The sequence below is a fragment of the Stegostoma tigrinum genome, chromosome 8 (assembly GCF_030684315.1).
Source record: "Stegostoma tigrinum isolate sSteTig4 chromosome 8, sSteTig4.hap1, whole genome shotgun sequence".
Lineage (NCBI taxonomy): Eukaryota > Metazoa > Chordata > Chondrichthyes > Orectolobiformes > Stegostomatidae > Stegostoma > Stegostoma tigrinum.
The window spans coordinates 76,466,622-76,488,266 of record NC_081361.1 but is presented as its reverse complement, the minus strand read 5'-3'; the positions used below and the strand labels follow the sequence as shown (position 1 = coordinate 76,488,266).

General features: G+C 41.3%; 1 protein-coding gene across 1 annotated transcript in view; it reads left to right on the top strand.

The window, feature by feature from the left end:
- The window catches only part of LOC125456050 (uncharacterized), a 122,325-nt gene extending 101,787 nt beyond the window's left edge, over positions 1-20,538 (top strand). Inside the window, exons 4-5 of the mRNA XM_059647691.1 lie at positions 9,185-9,698; positions 14,937-20,538. Of these exons, the coding sequence (XP_059503674.1) occupies positions 9,185-9,642 (458 nt within the window). The 3' untranslated portion in view covers positions 9,643-9,698; positions 14,937-20,538. The remainder of the gene's footprint in view (positions 1-9,184; positions 9,699-14,936) is intronic.
- Positions 20,539-21,645: the final 1,107 nt, after the last annotated feature.

Sequence of the window (21,645 nt, the reverse complement as noted above, 5' to 3'; positions counted from 1 at the left end):
TACTTGGAGTATTGCGTACAGTTCTGGTCACTGCATTATAAGAAGGATGTGGAAGCTTTGGAAAGGGTGCAGAGGAGATTTGCTAGGATGTTGCCTGGTATGGAGGGAAGGTCTTACGAGGAAAGGCTGAGGGACTTGAGGCTGTTTTCGTTACAGAGAAGAAGGTTGAGAGGTGACTTAATTGAGACATATAAAATAATCAGAGGGTTAGATAGGATGGATAGGGAGAGCCTTTTTCCTAGGATGGTGACGGCGAGCACGAGGGGGCATAGCTTTAAACTGAGGGGTGAAAGATATAGGACAGATGTCAGAGGTAGTTTCTTTACTCAGAGAGTAGTAAGGGAATGGAACGCTTTGCCTGCAACGGTAGTAGATTCGCCAACTTTAGGTACATTTAAGTCATCATTGGACAAGCATATGGACGTACATGGAATAGTGTAGGTTAGATGGGCTTCAGATCGGTATGACAGGTGGGCACAACATCGAGGGCCGAAGGGCCTGTACTGTGCTGTAATGTTCTATGTATTCTATGTAGGTGGAGGGCGTAGGTGTTTTTACGGATGTAGGTAGGGAGTTCCTGGACCAAGGGGGAGAAAATGGAGTTGAGCTAGGTGGAGATAAGTTCGGTGGGGCAGGAGCAGGCAGAGACAATGGGTCGACCAGGGCAGTCAGGTTTGTGGATTTTGGGAAGGAGATAGAAGTGGGCGGTGTGGGGTTGGAGAACGATGAGTTTGGAGGCTGTGGGTGGGAGGTCATCTGAGGTGATGAGGTTGTGGATGGTTTGGGAGATGATGGTTTGGTGCTCGGGAGTGGGGCCATGTTTCAGGGGTCAGTAGGAGGAGGTGTCGGAGAGTCGGCACAACATCTGCCTGTTTTAGACTGTATGTTCTTTATAGCATGCATTTGGAATCCAAGAGATGCAAATTCAATTTTTATGCTGGAAAGAATCAGAGCATAAAACCACGCAGATGCTGATTTGAACAACTCACAATGAAACTAATGAACTGCAGTCTAGGTAAGTTTATCCATGGGATTCAGAGGAGCCTAAATGCCAAATCACTATCCCTCCATCTCCAATTCTCCCTGTCACTAGCACCACTTGTTGATCTCCTACTTGAAGTCACATTAAATTTGATCCGCTTAGTTTACCCCCAAATTATCAAACAGCGTTGTTAGTACCTCTCAGATTCTCCGGTTCTGACAAAACCAGCAGATATCTACCCAACTCCCTTTCAAATGTGCCCATTCATCCTGAAGGTAATGCTTCCTGTGGGAGTTAGAATCATACAGATAAACAGCACAGAAACAGACCCTTGAGTCCAGCTCGTCCATGCTGACCAGATATCCTAAATAAATCTGGTCCCTTTTGAAAGCATTTGGCCCATGTCCCGCTAAACCCTGCGATTCAAATATCCATCTAGATTCCTGTTAAATGTGGTAATTGTACCATCCTCCACCACTTCTTCCCACTCCTTGTGTGAAGAAGTTGCCCCATTTGGTCCCCTTTAAACCTTTCCCCTACCAGTTTAAACCTATGCCCTATAGTTTTGGACTCCCCAACCCCGGGGAAAGGAAATTGTCTATTTACCCTATCCATGCTCCTCATGATTTTATAAACCTCTATAAGGTCAACCCTCAGCCTCTGACACACCAGGGAAAATAATCCCAGCCTATTCAGCCTCTCCTAAAGCTCAAACCCTCCAACTCTGGCACCATCCTTGTAAATCTTCTTTGAACCCTTTCAAATTTCACGCCATCTTTCCCACAGCAGAGAGACCAGAACTGAATCCAGTATTCCAACAGTGGCCTAATCAATATCCTGTACAGCTACCACATGACCTCCAAACACCTGTACTCCCTGCACTCACCAATAAAAGCAAGCATACCAAATGGCTTCTTCACTAACCTGTCTATTGTGACTCCACTTTCAAGGAACAAAGAACCCACGCTCCAAGGTCTCTTTGTTCAGCAACATTCCCCAGGACCTTAACATTAAGTGTATAAGTCCTGTTGCCTTTGCCAAATGTAACACCTCATATTTATCTAAATTAAGTTCCATCTGCCACTCCTTAGCCTATTGGCCCATCTGATCATGATCCTGTTGTACTATGAGATAATCTTCTTTTCTGTCCATTACCGATCCAATTTTGGCGTCATTTGCAAACTTACTAACTAGACCTCCTATGTTCACATCCAAATCATTTACATAAATGACAAATGCAGTGGACCTAGCACAATCCTTGTGGCACACCGCTGGTCACGAGCCTCTCATCTGAAACATAATGTTCACCACCACCATCTATCTTCTACTTTTAAGCTAGTTTTGTATTCAAATAGCTAGTTCTTCCTGTAATCCATGTGCTCTGACCTTGTTAACCAGTCTACCATGAGGAATTTGAATAACGCCTTACTGAAGTCCATATAGATCACGTCCACCGCTTTGCCCTAATCAATCCTCTTTGTTGCATCTTCAAAAAAGTCAATCAAGTTAGTGAGACACAATTTCCCGTGCACAAAGCGTGTTGACTATCTCTAATCAGCCCCAGAGATAACAAGGTGTAGAGCTGGATGAACACAGCAGGCCAAGCAGCATCAGAGGAGCAGGAAAGTTGACGTTTCGGGTTGAGACCCTTCTTCTTCTTTTTCTGAAGAAGGGTCTTGACCTGAAACGTCACCCTTCCTGCTCCTCTGATGCTGCTTGGCCTGCTGTGTTTATCCAGCTGTCCACCTTGGTATTTCCGATTCTCCAGCATCGGCAGTTCCTACTATCTCTAATCAGCCCTTGCTCTTCCACCTACATGTAAATCGTATCCCTCATGATTCCCTCCAACAACCTGCCCACCACCAATGTCAGTGTCACTGGTCTATAGTTCCTTGGCTTTTCCTTACCAAATTAAATAGTAGCACCACATTAGGGCACACCAGATCAGATCCCAGAGATTTATTCACCTTTATGTGTTTTAAGATGTTCAGCACCTCCTCCTCTGTAATATGGACATTTTTCAAGCTGTTGCTATTTATTTCCCCACATTGTCTATCTTCCACAACCTTTTCCACAGTAGACACTGATGCAAAGTACTCATTTATTACCTCCCCCATCTCCTGTGGCTCCAAACATAGGCGGCCTTGCTGATCTTTAAGGAGCTCTATTCTTTCCCTAGTTAACCTTTTATCCTTAATGTATTTGTAAAATCCCTTTGGAAACTTCTTAACCCTATTTTCCAAAGCTATCTCATGTCCCCTTTATGCCCTCCCGATTTCCCTTTTAAGTATACTCCTCCCAGCTGTATACTCTTCCAAGGATTTACTCGACATTTGCTGTCTTTATTGGACATAGGCTTTCTTCTTGTTCTTAACCAAAACCTCAATTTCTCTGACCATTCAGCATTCCCTACACCTACCAGCCTCACCCTTCACCCTAACAGGAACATACTGTCTCTGGACTCTCGTTATCTCCTTATTGAAGGCTTCCCATTTTCCAGCCATCCCTTTACCTGTGAACATCTGCCCCCAAACAGCTTCTGAAAGTTCTTGCCTAATGCCATGAAAATTGGCCTTCTTCTAATTTAGAACTTTAACTTTTAGACCAGGTCTATTGTTTCTCATCACTATTTTAAAACTAATAGAATTATAGTCACTGGCCCCAAAGTGCTCTCCCACTGATACCTCAATCACCTGCCCTGCCTCATTTCCCAAGAGTAGGTCAACATAGAAACATAGAAGATGGCAGCAGGAGGAGGCCATTTGGCCCTTCAAGCCTGTTTTGCCATTCTTCACAGTCATGGCTGATCATCCAACTCAATATTCTAATCCTGCTTTATCCCCATAACCTTTGATCCCATTAGCCTTAAGTGCTATATCTAGTTGCCTCATGAATATATTCAATGATTTGACATCAACTTCCTGTGGCATTGAATTCCTTAGGCTCACCACTCTTCAGGTGAAGAAATGTCTCCTCATCTCCATTCTAAATCATCTACCTTGAATCCTCATACTGTGACAACTGGTTCTGGACACACCCACCATTGAGAACATCCTCCCTGCATCTACCCTGTCCAGTCCTGTTAGAATTTTATAAGTCTCTATGAGATCCTCCCATTCCTGAACTCCAGTGAAAACAACCCAAACCTAGTCAATCTCTCCTCATATGTCAGACCCACCATCCCCAGAATCAGCCTGGTAGACCTTTGCTGCACTCCCTTGAGAGGAAGAGCATTTATCCTCATGAAAGGAGACTTAAAATGCACACAGGTTTTGCACCTTCTTTAGTGGGTACATCCACATCCTGAATCGGAAAATGTTCTTGTGCACGCTTAACAAATTCCTCTCCATTTAAGCCGTTAACACTATGGTAGTCCCAGCCTATGTTTGGAAAGTTTAAATTCCCTCCCATAACCATCCTCACAGGTAACTAAGATCTTCTTACAAATTTGTTTCTCAATTTCCCGCTAACTATTGGAGGTATATAGTACAAAACCAAGACGGTAACCCTCACTTTCTGATTTCTCAGTTCCACCCAAATAACTTCCCAGGACGTGCTGCCCAGAATATCCTCCCTAAGTACCACCTTAATGTCATCCCTAATCAAAAATGCCACTTCCCCTCCTCTCTTACACCTGCCCCCTTTCTATACTTTCTACAGCATCCATACCATTTCTATTTAACTCACAGTCTCTAGGAAGAACTTTTTTTCTAATCTCTCAATTTATTGCAGCCTGTCAATGTTGGCTTGTTGCTCGGAAAATTGTTGTCTAGTCTTGTGCGTATTCTCTAGCTTAAAAAGAATTTATACTTCAACAGTGTCGAATTCCTTATTTTTTCCCACTTTTCATTTTAAAACACTGTTGTGTTTTCATCTATTCTTCTCTTTTCCAGTGCAAGGATGTTTGGTCACTCTTTACGTAATTAGATTCTGCACACTTTGGAAACATCCTGATTAATCTTGCATCACAATTTATCCTAACACAAAATAAAAACAAAGAACTCAGAAACTCACCAGGTCTTGCATAAGGTTGTGAGGAACGGTCACTCGACCTGAACCATTACCTCTGATTTCTTTCCACAGATGCTGCCACACCTGAGCTTTTCCAGCAATTTCTGTTTTTGTTCTTGCATAATACAGTTCCTAACACTGTGCTAACTGTTCACAAACATACCATCATCTCCAAAACCATCCATGACCTCATCACCTCAGGTGACCTCCCACTCACAGCCTCCAACCTCATTGTTCCCCAACCCTGCACCGCCCACTTCCATCTCCTTCCCAAAATCCACAAAACCGCCTGCCCTGGTTGACCTATTGTCTCCGCCTGCTCCACAGAACTCATCTCCACCTATCTGGAATCCATTTTCTCCCCCTTGATCCAGGAACTCCCCACCTACATCCGTGACACCACCCACACCCTCCACCTCCTCCAGAACTTCCAATTCCCTGGCCCCCAACACCTCATTTTCACCATGGATGTCCAGTCCCTATACACCTGCATTCCTCATGCAGATGGCCTCCGCTTCTTCCTGTCCCGCAGGCCCAACCAGTCCCCCTCCACCGACACCCTCATCCGCCTAGCCGAACTCGTCCTCACCCTCAACAACTTCTCTTTCGATTCGTCCCACTTCCTACAGACAAAGGGGGTGGCCATGGGTGCCCGCATGGGCCCAGGCCATGCCTGCCTCTTTGTAGGTTACGTGGAACAGTCCCTCTTCCGCACCTACACTGGCCCCAAACCCCGGCTCTTCCTCCGTTACATTGATGACTGTATCGGCGCCGCGTCTTGCTCCCAAGAGGAGCTCGAACAGTTCATCCACTTCACCAACACCTTCCACCCCAACATCAAGTTCACCTGGGCCATCTCCAACACATCCCTCACCTTCCTGAACCTCTCTGTCCCCATCTCAGGCAACCAACTAGACACTGATGTCCATTTCAAGCCCACCGACTCCCACAGCTACCTAGAATACACCTCCTCCCACCCACCCTTCTGCAAAGATTCCATCCCCTATTCCCAATTCCTTCACCTCCGCCGCATCTGCTCCTAGGATGAGGCATTCCACTCCCGCACATCCCAGATGGCTGCATTCTTCAAGGACCGCAACTTCCTCCCCGCAGTGGTTGAGCACGCCCTTGACCGTGTCTCCCGCATTGTCCGCAACACATTTCTCACGCTCCGCCTCCGCAATAACCGCCCTAAGAGAATCCCCCTCATCCTCACATACCACCCCACCAACATCCGGATACAATGCATCATCCTCCGATACTTCCGCCATCTACAATCCGACCCCACCACCTAAGACAGTTTTCCATCCTCAACCTTGTCTGCCTTCCGGAGAGCCCACTCTCTCCGTGACTCCCTTGTTCGCTCCACACTCCCCTCCAACCCCACCACACCCGGCACCTTCGCCTGCAACTGCAGGAAGTGCTACACTTGCCCCCACACCTCCTCCCTCACCCCCATCCCAGGCCCCAAGATGACTCTCCATATTAAGCAGATGTTCACCTGCGCATCTGCCAATGTGGTATACTGTATCCACTGTACCCGGTGTGGCTTCCTCTACATTGAGGAAGCCAAGCGGAGGCTTGGGGACCGCTTTGCAGAATGCTTCCGCTCGGTTCGCAATAAACAACTGCACCTCCCAGTTGCGAACTATTTTAACTCCCCCTCCCATTCCTTAGACGACATGTCCATCATGGGCCTCCTGCCGTGCCACAATGGTGCCACCCGAAGGTTGTAGGAACAGCAACTCATATTCTGCTTGGGATCCCTGCAGCCCAATGGTATCAATGTGGACTTTACCAGTTTCAAAATCTCCCCTTGCCCCACTGCATCCCAAAACCAGCCCAGTTCTTCCCCTCCCCCCACTGCATCCCAAAACCAGCCCAGCTCGTCCCCACCTCCCTAACCTATTCTTCCTCTCACCTATCCCCTCCTCCTACCTCAAGCCGCACCTCCATTTCCCACCTACTAACCTCATCCCAAATCCTTGACCTATCTGTACTCCCCGGACTGACCTATCCCCTCCCCACCTCCCCACCAACACTCTCCTCTCCACCTATCTTCTTTTCTATCCTTCTTCGGTCCACCTCCCCCTCTCTTCCTATTTATTTCAGAACCCTCTCCCCAACCCCCTCTCTGATGGAGGGTCTAGGCCCGAAACGTCAGCTTTTGTGCTCCTGAGATGCTGTTAGGCCTCCTGTGTTCATCCAGCTTCACACTTTGTTCACAAACATACCTGTGTTTTTGAGATACTCGGGTATGACATCCTATAACATAGCCTGAAGCATCATTTAATCTTTTTCTTTCGTTATGTTTTCCAATTATTTACACAAAGCCACTTTGGCAGATTGTCAATCCTGTCTAAAACATGCCATAATAATGAAGCAAGGGTTATATTTTGAGAGTGGGGCAAAACACTTCGATAAAAGTGTTGTAAAAAATGACTTGTCCATCATCGACTATCATCAATGGAGTGCGAAGGAATAATTTTTAACATGCGGTAATTATGCAAGTTGGCGTCTGTAGCAAGCTATTTTTTAAATGGATGGGCTCATCTATCGTGTTAAAATCATGAGGCAAAATAGGAAACGATAACCATGGGTATACAAATAATTGAGGAAACCACAGGTCATAAAATGGTTAATGATAACAGCAGATTTGAACTAACATTCTTATAGGAAAGAAGCAGTCAACGTTTCGGGTATAACCCTTCATCAGGATTGTTCTGACTGCCCTGAAGAAGGGTAATACCTGAAATGCTGACAGCTCCTTTTCTCCAGATGCTGCCTGGATTGCTGTGTTCTTCCAGCCTTCTGTTTGTCTACCTTGGATTCTAGCATCTGCAGTTTAAGTGAGTTCCACTGATTCCTTCTTCTTCTGATGAGATAGTGATCAATCATCCATGTTGCAGACCAAGCAAGTACGAAATGTAGCTTTTCTGGATTTGTAAAACCAGTGGCAAAGGGTCACAAATCCCCCCGCAGTTGAATGCATATGTCAGGGATGATGGGCCACATCACTATGGACTATATTTTAAGCATTTGCAAGTATTTGGCTTCCAGTCATATCTGCACATTATTTCTTTGTTCTAGTTTCTATGAATGGAAGGGTACTGGCTAATGCTAACTGATGACTGAATTACATTTTACTGACAGTCAAACAGAGTCGGAAGTATTAACACTTGTATACAGCACAAGCATGGAGTTAAAATCTGAGGGTTTGTCATCCTTCCACTGCTTCTGAGTGCCTCAGAGAAACAAACCTGGGCAGTATTTTTAGGAACCCTAGAACAAATTAGATATTTTTCCCTCTAGATGTGAAACATTCAGCCTAAGGGAAATGAGAGATAAGACACATTAAAAAAAAGAGGAAAATTAGCATAGGAGAAGATTTAGAATACTGTCAGCCAAATTCAACCGAGTAGCTAAGGAAGCAGTGTTTGTCAAAGAGACAGTGTGATTATTCCAAAAGTTACAATTTTTCTTTGGTGACAGCCTCATTTGTAGTAGCGTTCTTAGGATTTGAGTTTGTTACTGCACGCGGATCTAACACAATTATATTTTAAATAAAAACAGCAAATGCTGGAAATACTTGGAACTGACAGAACATCTTTGAAGTGTTTAATTGGGCTGGGTTTTCATAACCAAGACAGGTAGTTTGAGTACAAAGTGTTCCTTTATGTTCTACCTCTGCTCGAGGGAATAGGGATGTAATACAGGCAGGCATGCTGACCCTAGAAGCAGATTGATGGTGGTTATAGAACAATTGAGTGCTGAGTTGGGCTGATTATACGTCCTACTCCAGGGCTCTGGCACTTTGTCCAGGTTATTTGGTTATATTTTAGGCAAAGTAGCTCTCAAACCTTACACCCTATCATCGTTCACCAACTCATAATATCCCCATGCATTGATGGCAGCTCCTGCCCTTGGCTCTTTATAGACCTCATGTGAACCCAAGTGTGCATAACAAAGCATGGTGGAGAGCACAGACTCTTAAGATTTTGGGAGGGATTTTGTTTACCCAGGTAAATTATGTAACTTACATACAATGCAACGTTAATCATTGTTACAGAGGAATTGATTTGCTACAAACATGCATCAATTAAACAAATTCAATTGGTAAGTATGTCTACACTGTAATTTTAAATGGAAAAGTCATAGTTCTGTATTATTTTAAAATTCTCCTTTTTACAGATCAGACTGCAATGTTAAACAGACTGGGCGAATTTGCAGAGGATGTGCGAAGCCGCTATGAACGATCATCAGGCCGTTCACATAAAGGCAAAGAACGAGCAAAGACCTCACGGAGAAACAGACGGAGAGGATCTAGGAGAATGAAAAAGAATAAAAGTGAATGCCATATCAATACCTTGAGGCTCAGAGTTGAAGACCTGGGGCTTGGTTATAAATCAGATGAGATCGTACTTTTTAAATATTGCAGTGGAAACTGTCCACGGTACCGGTCAAATTATGACCTAACACTGTCCAAACTGTTAAATAAAAATGGAATTCTTTCTCATACTGATGAGATAGTGATCAATCATCCATGCTGCAGACCAAGCAAGTACGAAGATGTAGCCTTTCTGGATTTGCAAAACCAGTGGCAGAGGGTCACGAATCTCTCTGCAGTTGAATGCATGTGTCAGGGATGATGAGCCATGTCACTATGGACTATGCATTCACTTTGAGGAACAATGACCTAGGCAAGGTAAAAAGTCTGTACAACACTTTTTTTCAAAGATAACAAGGTGGTGTTGATATTTGAGCATTAGGAGGGGTAGGGGTATGAGGGTGGGTGTGCAGGAGGGAAGGGGTGGATTGCTATGTCCTGTACTTCAACTTGATTGAGCCAAAGGGTAACTGATTTTTCAGTTGGACCGTGAGCCAGACTTAGTTCTGATCAGTGCTGGTCCTTTGCTGAAACTTACAAATCAACCAAAAAGAATTTGACGTTGAATTTGTTTTCTGGTCTAAAGATTAATGGTAACTTCAGGCTTTTAACAGCTCAGAAGGATGTAGTATGCCTCCGAGGGTTCCAAAATTTTGGAAATAATCAAATTTTGACTTGGAAAAGTTGGAGCTTTTTGTGTTTAAAACAGATTGCCATGCTGCTGGTAACAAAAGTTGCATTAGACCTGCTACATATCACATGACTTTCCAATGCAGCCATGAATATGGCTCCCATGCTACACTTACATACCAAATGTTCCCAGCTAATTGGTTCCTTGCTATTCACAGACAACACAACAATATAGAAGAGCCGTCTTTCTTTAAAATGTAATGCCCCTATTGCTGTAGCATATTTTATAATACATGTCATCACCCAGGTGGTAAGATGTTGTGTCTCTTTCTTGTAGGCTTGGCATTCATTGTACTCAGTGGTGAGTTGGCATGCTGCACAGGTAATGTTGTGAGCATTGCTTCTGGTGTTGCAGGATTATGCTTGCTGTTGCTAATATTATCCCATCGGTTTGTGATTTTTTTCAGTGTTGTTGTTGACAATATTTTTCATTTTTCCAGCTCCATGGTAGATTGAATAAGAACTGTTTTCTTCTCACTTGCTTACTGTTTTGGTCTCAATTATATATGACTGTGGGGGTCTCAGTTTTGGCAATAGCTTTTCCTGGACTCTGGGCTTTCATGATTGGACTCGTACATGTAGTTTGTCCTTTCAACAGCTCAGGTAGAGATTTGGCATATTTGTTGAAGTGTTGACCTCCTATTTCTGTGCTTCAGTGAGATGTTGACTCACTTTCTCCTTGGGAATATAGTTTGCTTGGCAAAGCAGTCTTCAATTTCATAACTCTGCAGCTGTTATCTGGAGGGTTTAGGGTTGGAGTGGCAATAAGGCACAGTTTGGGTCTCTCATTATTTCATAGGGATTATTTTCACAGTCGAAATATGGCATTCTGTCAACCCATTTTCTTGAGGGAAGAATAGTGATTAGGTGATGATGTTGAACCCATGCTCTTCGGTAAATTCCTTAAATTCTCTGGATGTGAGCTGTATTTGAGTGTTGTTTATTAATATTTCTGGAATTCCCTGCTCAGCAGACAGAACTGATACTGCAGAAATGGTTGTTGTGATTCTCAAGTCTTTCACCTTCTGTATTAAAGGTAACTTTGAATAGTAGTGTGTGACTCTAAGGTACCATTCTTAATTGCATGTGAACAAATTAGCTCCTATGGTATGCCACAGTCTGTGTAATACTTTACTAGCCACCTCTGCCATGTGTTCCTTCATTTTTGGCCTACGTTGGAATGTAGATATCATATTTTCAATGCCTTTGTACGTGCCTGTCCAGTGCACAGTTCATCTGGCTTTGGGTTTACACTTCTCCATTCCCATGTGGTCTTCATGAGTCTCCTGGAGAAGCCCTTCCTGCATTGTTTTGAGTATGATCCAGTTAGTAGAGATCTATTTTACGGTAAGATGTCTTCTTTGACTGGGCAGTAATGACACTTTACTGGCTGTGCTTGCTGCATCTTATCAGACCATCTCTGGACCACTTCCTGAGACAGTATCTGTAGCTGGAGCCTCTCTGATTTGACTCAGTTTAAGTCATGCTACATTCACTCGATGATGAATCTTTCTAACTCGATTTTCTATCTCCGGCTCCCGCATGGCAACAACTGAGATAGGGTTTGTGGAAGCAGTTTATCTCTTCCTGGCTTGAATTTCAGAGTGAATTTGTAACAAGCCTCATGAGTTACCTCTGAATTCTTGTTGGTGTGATACACAAATGTATCATGTGGATCTGCTCCAGCAGGCAGTGATCACGCTCCACTATGAAGTTTCTCCCGTAGAGAAATGTACAGAACTTCTGACATCCAAACATAAAAGCCAAAACTCTTTTTGTTGGCAGACAGGATTCAGCTGAGGTTGGGGCTTTGGACCTGAATACCGTGGGCTTTTCCTCTTGTACCAGAGCTGTTCCCTGTCCTTTTATAGAAGCATCCAGTTGCAGAGTGACAGTTTTCTTTCTGTTGTTGTTTGACAGACTTTGTCTCCTGGAAGATTAGCATTTTGAGTTTGTTGAAACTCCTGTCATGTGGTTCTGACCATTGATAAACTGCATCACCTGTCATTAGCTCCTGCAGGTTTGCTGTCTGTTCTAACATTTGTGGTGTGAAGGAGCAAGCCAATGAAACTTCATAACTCTCTTTTATCTCTTGGGGCTTCCATCCCAGAAGTAGTCATTGTACTTTCAGGATTTGACTTAGTTCTGTCAGTGGGTAGAAGTGGCATTCTGTCACTTCCGCAATGCATTTATCTGCATTTAACTTAGTCTCAACTTTCCTGATGTAGATGGCTTTCATGATCTTTCTCAACTCCACCATGCATCTGGATATTAACTGCTTTGCTGACTGCACCTTTGCATTCCTTATAGGTTTTGTTTACTTTCTCCTGGAACTCATTCTGGCTTACTTTAACATTAAAGGTATCTGAGGAATTTACACCATTCGAGGGGTTTATTGAATGTTGCCAACAGCAACAATTCCATTTTCAGCTTCAGGTTCTAAAACCTCTTGAAAGGTTTTGCCTTGGGTAACGCTGATGGGATCTCTTTCAGTGTTGGAATGGTGTGGTCATCCCACTTGTACTAAAGAAGAGTCACAGTGGACTTGAAACATTAATTCTGTTTTTCTCTTCTCCATTATCGCCAGACATGCTGAGTTTCTCCAGCATTTTCTGTGTGTTTCAGATTTCCAGCAACCCAAGAATGGGTCAGGGTGCATTAGGGCTCGGGTTAGGTGCAGTATTTTGCTTTTATTTTAGTGATCCCTCTTTATGGATTGGTTAAGATCATAGGGTTATAGGCAAATTCTTAGCTGTTCATTTTACTTCTCTTTCACCATGATGGAATTCATCCAATCAGTCATCACTTTCTTTGTTCCCATTAAATGGAGCTCTCTTTTTAGATTTACTTTTAGTTCCATGAGTAATTCATGAGTGGCAATGAATCACTGGTTTCATCTCTAAGTCATAGGCAATGTGATACTCCAAAACTTCAAAGCACCCTACCATTTATCAAAACATACTGGATACATTTGTACCTGAACTTCTTTGCATCTGAGCAGAGATGCTTTATCTTAGGTGTACTATTTTGAACCATCAGTGCTTTCTCCTTCAGCTGAGGTTCACTGAGCTAATCCGCAGCCCTTCATAACTGTGCAACTCCAGGATAGCAAAACCATCTGTTTCAGTGTCATGAAACAAATAGCTAACATTTTGTGCGTCCCTTTGATTCAGGTTGTTCTTACCTGCTGAATCACATACCCTCATATGCTGTTGACATGATGTTGTTCACTTTCAGAATGCCTTTTTTGGATAAATGTTTTGTTACAAATTTTCAGGAATTATCTCATGTAGTCTGTGAAAGATGATGCAATTCAACTCAGGTTTATGATCAACTCAGGTTTATGATTGTCACCTTATTTCTCATCCTCTCCTGATCTGAATTATAGTACGAATTCTGTTTCTCTGACAAATGTCATATTCAGATATTTTATGCCGTTGTATAGTTTCTATGTCTGACATGTTCTCAAACTCACTGGTATCTTCCAGAGTTTGGATGTTTTTTCTCCCTATACAATTTCCCTGTTGCACTGGCTTGGGTAACTTATTTATCACCCCCTTCATTTGTTCGGCAGATCTTTTCCCAGTGATTGACCTTTCCAACAGCTCTGCAGTTTGATCCATATGTGGATCATATTTCTGAAGAGCTTAACATTTTAACATTTCCTTCCATCTGTGAATTCATGTGATTGCCCTCAGATACTACGTATGTGTTTTTTAATACAATCTTCTCTGGCTGTATCACTACACTGATTATGCTATCTTTCTCTAGACTTAACTGAAGATTAGATTCTTTTTGATTAACAGTTTCTGTACTTCAAGATGTGCGGCATACAAATTAATTGATCCATCAGCCTTTTGTGTGTATTTTTGGGCTTACATTTTCTGCCTGAATTTTTGAATCTTGTTGCAAAGTTGCCAATAGGCTCACCTATCTCCAGCCTGGGGCCTTGAAATTCATGCTGGGAGATCTAATGATTTGAATTTGTTTAGAGATGGGTGCTGAATCATGTTGTCCTGTTTAGTAAGCTCCCAGCTATTTAACACAAATATAATTCATTATTTCCTGCTCATAGAAGGGTGTAGATGATCCCACTTTTCATTCCTAGTGCCTTTTAGGAAACCAGTGAATGCCAATCTGCACTTTTGTTTAATAGGAAAAGAGGAAATGCTGGAGAAGCTCAGCAGGTCTGGCAGCATTTGTGGAGAGAGGGGATTAATGTTTCAAGTCCGATATGATTTTTCTTCGGAACTGCAAAATAGGCATGTAAGACTTGAAATGTTAATTCTCTTTCTCTCTCCACTGATGCTGCTAGACCTGTTGAATTTCTCTAGCATCTTCTTTTTTTATTTATTTCAGATCTCCAACGTCCGCAGTATTTAACTTTTATTTCATTTTCCCAAATGCCTTCATGACATCATCAGAATTCCAGCTCATTACAGGCAGTGGCTGGGAATTCATTGCTGTACAGTCAACATTCCAATTTTTCATTTTCATGCGGTACACTCAGTTTTTCCTTCTCTCCTTGGCACTAATTTGAGTCAATGTTCCTGGTTCACACGAAATTAACTTAAAATGTTTTGTGTTTACTTACAGGCATTTACTCTCAAGATTTTATGTCTTCTGGTTCTCATATGTTAGAAATAATCACTTAAGACTTGAAAAGTTAAAACCCTTTGTTTTTAATGCTGTCTAATAAGATGACTATTTTAGGCCGGTGTCTTTGTACATTGTCACATGACTGTCTAATGTAGCTGTGTTTGTGGCCTATGGAACCCTTGCACACCATAATTGGTTCCCAGCTAATCAGTTCCTAGCTCTTTACAGACAATACAGTAAAATATAACAGTACATGTCATTCCTCAGGTGAAAATACTGCCAAGATTTCTCCGTGTTAAGATGACAGGAATGCACTGGATTTGTTCTGTTCAGAGGGATACACCAAGTTTTATATTGTGCGGAGTATAGTATGACCACTAAAAAGTTCTGCATAATGTTTTTCTTGGAAGAATGCCATGAAGCTCTTCAGAAATAAACATATCAATGTACAGTTTTCGAATGGAATATGAAAAAGTCACAGTAAAGATACATGGAGCTTTTAAAATGTTCTTCAAAAGAAATGACATGGAATTATCCTCCGAGAAAGAGTATTTTTTTCAACAAATATCTTGTAGTCAAAATCGTTTGCTTCGTCAACGAGGATTCACAACACAATCCCAGAAATGGAAGAGCAGTTAAATTTTATCTGGAAAAAGCAAATTTGCTTCAGCTATATCAATGTGCGACATTTATTTTAATGGAATGCAATGAATACCGAAAGTGGAGAAAGCATGATTACCTCTGTGAGACAATGCTGAACTCTCAAAAGGAAGATTTTTCAGGGCTTTCAAAGTTCTTAACTGAGAAAAATCACATGAAATTGCAAAGTAAAACATCAGCAATTCACAGCAAAAAATATATGGCATTATCTCAGAGAAATTGAGAATGTTCCAGAACAATTTTTTGTTTCCCATCCTCCCAAGCTTTGTCTTGTTTGGATCTCAACCTTGTATACTCATTAATATTTCTTTTTAACCAGAATGGATATATACGCATGTGTGTATAAGTATTTATACAACATAGAACTGAAGCTCCCTGGTTGTTGTTTATTTAGTCTTCATTCCTGTCCCACTTGTTAAGAGATTAGAGACCCTATTAATTCTCTAAAAATATTCAAAGACCTCACTGTGCATATTGGAAACTATTCAATGAAGAGAGTTTGGAGCCATTTCCATACGGTGATCTGAATTCTGTAACACTGCATCTCATGCATATGGAGAGACATCTTAATGCCGTTCATTCATTGATTTACTATTATCTTTTTCCAACATTATCTTATGTGTATGGTTTTCTTTCATTGAAACGATGATGCAGTTCATCAAAGGTAGAAATGGCGCACATATTGAAACATATTGCAAGGTATGTGGTGCATCTACAAAATAACTGAAACTGAATACTGGTTTTAGTCAGGATCATTCTCTTCAAGTTATATCATGTTCACATATGGAAACTTCAATCATTTTTAATTGGAACAGGGCAAAGTTCAGTTATAGACTGCCTTTTCATGAAATCATGATACCTGGTAAAATACTTAAAAGAGTATGTTCTAAACTATTATTACACTGACTAGTGCTCTGATACTACATAGTGGATTGTTGAAGGAGCTAAATCTGCCATTTGTCCCCTTTTATCAAGTATTGCTGAAATAATGTATGTATGAATTTTCAAATAATAATCAGTTTGTTAGATCCCTTACAAAACAGTTTATCAAATTTGCTTTCAAGTAAAAATGGAGAAAGCTAGCTTAAATGAGAAATGAAAAAATTCATATACCTAAGCAATTTTATTAACAGCTAATACTTATATCTGCTAAAGAAGACTATTAAGGGTTTCAAGCATACATTTAGTTTGCATGCCAGCTTCTAAACATAATATTAATCTTGCTTTGTTCACAATATGAGCCACAGTGATTTGTATCCATGCAGGAGCAGAGTCAGTATGTTTATGGACAACCAGCATACTGTGAAACTTTAATAAGCAAAAGCTTATTAATGTCCTGATATACCTTACACCAATAGTGCTCATCCTGAATTCTTTTACGTTTTGCTTCTCAGCTATCTCTGTCACAATAATATCTTCTGGTCTTCTCCAAAGTAACAACCAATGGTCTGTTTTGAGCCCCCACAGATCTGCTAAGGACAATAATTCAAGGCATTTTAACCTCAGTCTTCTCTTGTCTGATTCTTGGGTGTGTTTTAAATTCAGTATATTTCAGAGGAATGTGTGGTTAATGGAGCACACGGGTGTTTTGCATTGAGCTTAAGCTAAGTCTTAGAAGTTTTCCAAGTATACCTCCTAACTTTATTTATTGCCTCCCTATCTTGTTTACTGTTCTTTTGCCTTTAGATTACACATCTCCCTTGACCTATGCTGTAATCAGCCTCTCACCTTAATTCTATTTAAAGTTACATATCTTGCAAAATAACAGCAGGTTACAAAGCGACCCTTGAAACCTTCTGCTAATCTAATTGTTGTAATGTCACCTATAAACCATGGCAGTACGCTGTCACATAATACCTTGCTGTTGTAGATGATCAATCATCTCTGGGTCATTTTTTTTCATTATGGATGGTGTTTTAGTTGACTCTTCTCCTTTTATTTACTTATAATGAAATTACTTGGTCTGAGTCTAGTTCTTAATAGATATTACACAAATCACCCAACTACATTAATTGCTTGCTCTCAGAAAGATCTTAGGGGATAATGTGGAAATTAATCTTGCCCCCAGGGGTTGTGTTGAAGTGAGGACAAATAACTGGCAGAAACCTATTAGGAGTTCTAAAGAGCTTCAAACCTATATTAACTATGCTTATAATAAATCTGGGATCAAACATAAAAAAAAAATTTGTTAAGTTGTCCTTTTACATTCCATTGAATAGACTTACTATTCTTCAAAGAAAACATTGTGACATCAGTTGCCACCTAAGAATTTCATACCTGCTGAGACTATATGAAAGTTTAAAAACAATTTCTTTTTCTTATCTACTTGTAAGTCTTCAGTGCCTTTTTTTCTCAACAGGCCTCACGACTGCGCCAGTGGAAAAATTCCTGTCATTCTTATTTTGTTCTGTTAATTGCAACTTGTGAAAATTTGATATTGTACCTTAGTTGGATTCATATTCACTCTTTGGAACCAAATAGTTAGCATGGCAATGTGCAATCCAGATCTAAAAATAAGCATAATCATTTCACGCCCAGTACTAAAATTGGCAGTGACCAGTTGTAGAATTAATCCTTTTCAAGAGTATTGTTGCATATCGTCTCTGATATGGGAATATGACACTGAGAAGATCTCCATTCCACTTGTAATAATTCATATATTCGTTTGAAAAGAGCTGGTTTGTGACATGGAGCTTAGGGCCTGTGCCACTGAAAACAGAACCACCTATAATGGTATGATTAAATTCAATGCTATAGAACTCTTAATAAGTTGAAGGTAGTCAATGGACCATATAAATAGCCTGCCATTTAACAATATTGATTTTCAAACCTTTTTCTTTGCCACATAAGTATCATCTATGGTGTATCTAATCAAAGAGAAATAGTCTGTAGATGATAGTTTTGTTAAGTTTGAGAGTGGGAAAAGTAATGCTTGCATTTATATCATATCTTATGTCTCTCAGAAACATATGAATATGTCACATGTAATGAGTCATTTGCAGAGATCAGTCCAGGCATATGAAACAGCAACTCTGAATACTACAAAATTCCTTGAACATCAAGCAGAAAAACAATACAATATGCTCACAAAGAAAACATAAAGATCCTGGAGCTGTTCCAGTGATATTTCCCTTCCCGAAAGCAAATAGGTCTGTATGGTCAAATAGAATAATTGAATGAGGATGAAAAGAACAAAAGCAAGCAACAATTTTTTCCACTACCACTATGCTAGTATTTGTTTATTTAATGAGAGCATTTATTAGTCATAGGATGAATCACATCATAGAATCCCTACAGTCTTCTCCCTCAAAAGAATGCATTGCAAAACGCATATCACTAAGATACAAATGTCATGTTGTGTATGTGAACACCTCAATGCTGCTCTGTGACTGAGTATTAAGTACTATATTAACAGAATAACAGTTCAGAATGTATATGTTGCAAAGCAGGCTACTCAGAGAAACTTTGACAACAAAGTCCCTTAAGTAATTCTTGGCCTAGAGCATTTCTGCATTTTAAATAAGTCAATGCAGCTATGATAGAGACAGTGGAATTTCTATTCACTTTAAAATTAAATGATATGGCAGCCTGAGTGGATCAAAGGAAAAAATACAAAGGTCCAAAGACTGGCATTTAATTCAGTAGTCTGACCACGAAATAAGGCAGCTTGATCAGTTTTCAGTTTAAGTTGAATATGATACTGATGGGGAAATCTCTGATTTCAAAATAAGTGCTGAATTCCAATTCAGTGGCTTTTATAGAACTGAAGCAGATAAAATTCCTTCTGACTTGCAATATGTGCTGTTGTTAACACAACTATGAAATCAGGGAATGGCTGCCTGTTGCATAGTCTGACCAAATTTTCTTGTTGTAAGTGAAATCAGGCAGAGCATCTGGTCAATTCACTATTTATGTCTTGCATTGCTGCTGAAATGGAATTTCACCCCTTATGATTTTAATAACAAATCTGTTTAGTGCATGAGTGTAATTTGTATCACTGGTTCTTGTCGTGATATTTACTAAAGGGATGTCTTATTTACTGATGTTTTTGAAAATATGACTGCAATTTTTTTTTCATTTAATGATTTCTCCCCTCTCCATCATTGTGGCTAGACAGCCATTTCAGTTCCCCCATCTGTCTGAGAGTGGATGTATAAAGGGAGTTTGGGTGTCTGTCTCACTTTTGCTCATAGTCACTCACTTTTCCATTTAGAAACACCTTACCTCTGCTTGACAGCTTTCACTGCCCAGAGGAAAACAAAATATTTTTTAAAAATACAGTAACACTTGGAAATGAATTGTAGTTTTCCAGTTTTAATGGTTTTTGCTTTTTGGTGGGTGGCAAAATTGGGACGTTGACAGCATTTCATGATTGGGTGACGGGGATGAGAGCCTTATCCAACCACACCATAACCATCAAACAGGCACTAAAAACCAATGTATGCCACCTTGCTACTCACTATCAACAAGTGAAACATTGAGCCATTGATGGACCAGAGTCACATGCCGGTTAAAAAACTGATAACAGACTTATGTCTTCACATTAGTGCATTTAAAGAGTCTGTTGGGTGAAGTAGTCTTTTGGCACATTTCTATATCATTGCAGTTTCACGGACAGCGCACCATTTTATATTTGGCCATTTTGCTCATAAACATCACTTTTCACTGTACTTCGGTACATCAATCAAACAAAACCTGCGCAGGTGAAACAGGTTAAATGTAGCATCCAAAACTGAAACTCTGAAATTATCACTATAATGCAAAGACTTTGAAATAGCTATCAGCTAGCACTCAACAAAAGAGGATTTTTTTGTTTTTTTTAAAACAATTCCATTGAAGTGAATGGTTTATGAGAAACATTAAAGTAAAAGGCCATCAACCAATTCGCTCACATGAACACATGGTTCAAACAGATGTTTTGAGCGCAAGCCAGCCATGTTGGATGCTATGCATCTCTATGCATTAAAGAAACTTATTAGGCAAAGTATTTATTATAGTTAAGTTATTTATTTATTTTTATCAATCTCATCCTTTACAGATATAAGATCCTATTTATTTGAAGTGAAATATGGGGCCATGTCTCTGACAGCATTTTTTTATATTGTAATTTAATCTCAACCATGCAGAATGTCAACACAAAACCTCTGTAAAACAAAAGCTTTTCCAATGCAGTATTTTAAGATATTTTAAATAAATTTTTGTGATACTATGCAAAGTTTGTTTTTTCTCATTATTCCTGCACAAACAGTTCAGATTATTTTCATTGATAATGGGAACTGCAGATGCTGAAGAATCCAAGATAACAAAGTGTGGAGCTGGATGAACACAGCATGCCAAGCAGCATCTCAGGAGCACAAAAGCTGACGTTTCGGGCCTAGACCCTTCATCAGAGAGGGGGATGGGGAGAGGGTTCTGGAATAAATAGGGAGAGAGGGGGAGGCAGACCGAAGATGGAGAGAAAAGAAGATAGTTAGAGAGGAGAGTATAGGTGAGGAGGTAGGGAGGGGATAGGTCAGTCCAGGGAAGACGGACAGGTCAAGGAGGTGGGATGAGGTGGTATGTAGGAAATGGAGGTGCGGCTTGAGGTGGGAGGAATGGATGGGTGAGAGGAAGAACAGGTTAGGGAAGCGGAGACAGGCTGGGCTGGTTTGGGATGCAGTGGGAGGAGGGGTTGAGCTGGGCTGGTTTAGTGATGCAGTGGGGGGAGGGGAAGAACTGGGCTGGTTTTGGGATACAGTGGGGGAAGGAGAGATTTTGAAGCTTGTGAATTCCACATTGATACCATTGGGCTGCAGGGTTCCCAAGCAGAATATGAGTTGCTGATTTTGCAACCTTCGGGTGGCATCATTGTGGCACTGCAGGAGGCCCATAATGGACATTTCGTCTGAGGAATGGGAGGGGGTGTTAAAATGGTTCGTGACTGGGAGGTGCAGTTGTTTGTTGCGAACCGAGTGGAGGTGTTCTGCAAAGCGGTCTCCAAGCCTCCGCTTGGTCCCCCTTTGTAGAGGAAGCCACACCGTGTACAGTGGATGCAGTATACCACATTGGCAGATGTGCAGGTGCACATCTGCTTGATATGGAACGTCATCTTGGGGCCTGGGATAGGGGTGAGGGAGGAGGTGTGGGGGCAAGTGTAGCACTTCCTGCGGTTGCAGGGGAAGGTGCTGGGTGTGGTGGGGTTGGAGGGGAGTGTGGAGAGGACAAGGGAGTCACGGAGAGAGTGGTCTCTCTGGAAGGTAGACAAGGGTGGGGATGGAAAAATGTCTTGGGTGGTGGGGTCGGATTGTGGATGGCAGAAGTGTCGGAGGATGATGCG